Raw genomic sequence first — 545 nt, 5'->3', positions numbered from 1 at the left:
CTGGACCTCGGAGACTCCCAGGAATGGACAGCTCTGGAGGAAGGAGAGGCCCCTGGCCGGGTCCCAGGTCCCCCTGACCCCCCTGCCCCTGCCGGGCCCTCCCGCAGGTTCCAGCCCGTCGGCAAGCTGACCGGCCACATCGGGCCCGTGATGTGCCTGACGGTCACCCAGACGGCCAGCCAGCATGACCTGGTGGTCACCGGCTCCAAGGACCACTACGTGAAGGTGCCCGGGCACTGCCATGTCCCCTCACCCCCACCCCCCCCTCTGCGGCCTCGGGACACTCGTGGGAAGAATGCCCTTCCTGGGATGGTTAAAATATATCCACACTAGAGGCCTGTGCACGGAATTCATGCACTGGGGGTGGGGGTAGTCTGGGAGCCCTCGGGGGGAAGTTCCATGACGGCTTATGCCAGCTACTTAGCGCTGCCCGGCTTCGGGCTCAGCAGTGCTCCCCCTGTGGGAGCGCACTGACCACCAGGGGCAGCTCCTGCACTGAGCATCTGCCCCCTGGTGGTCAGTGCGCGTCATAGCGGGGTGGTCAG

At 66.4% G+C, this 545-nt stretch overlaps 1 protein-coding gene across 1 annotated transcript in view; it reads left to right on the top strand.

Annotated features, from left to right (window-relative positions):
* KIF21B (kinesin family member 21B) overlaps nt 1–333 on the top strand; it is a 74,244-nt gene extending 73,911 nt beyond the window's left edge. The window contains 1 exon segment of the mRNA XM_015568449.1: nt 108–333. Within this exon segment, the coding sequence (XP_015423935.1) occupies nt 108–333 (226 nt within the window).
* Nucleotides 334–545: the final 212 nt, after the last annotated feature.

This window comes from Myotis davidii, unplaced genomic scaffold, assembly GCF_000327345.1.
Source record: "Myotis davidii unplaced genomic scaffold, ASM32734v1 scaffold685, whole genome shotgun sequence".
NCBI lineage: Eukaryota > Metazoa > Chordata > Mammalia > Chiroptera > Vespertilionidae > Myotis > Myotis davidii.
The sequence above is the reverse complement of the archived record's forward strand: the minus strand, read 5'-3'. Positions and strand labels throughout refer to the sequence as shown.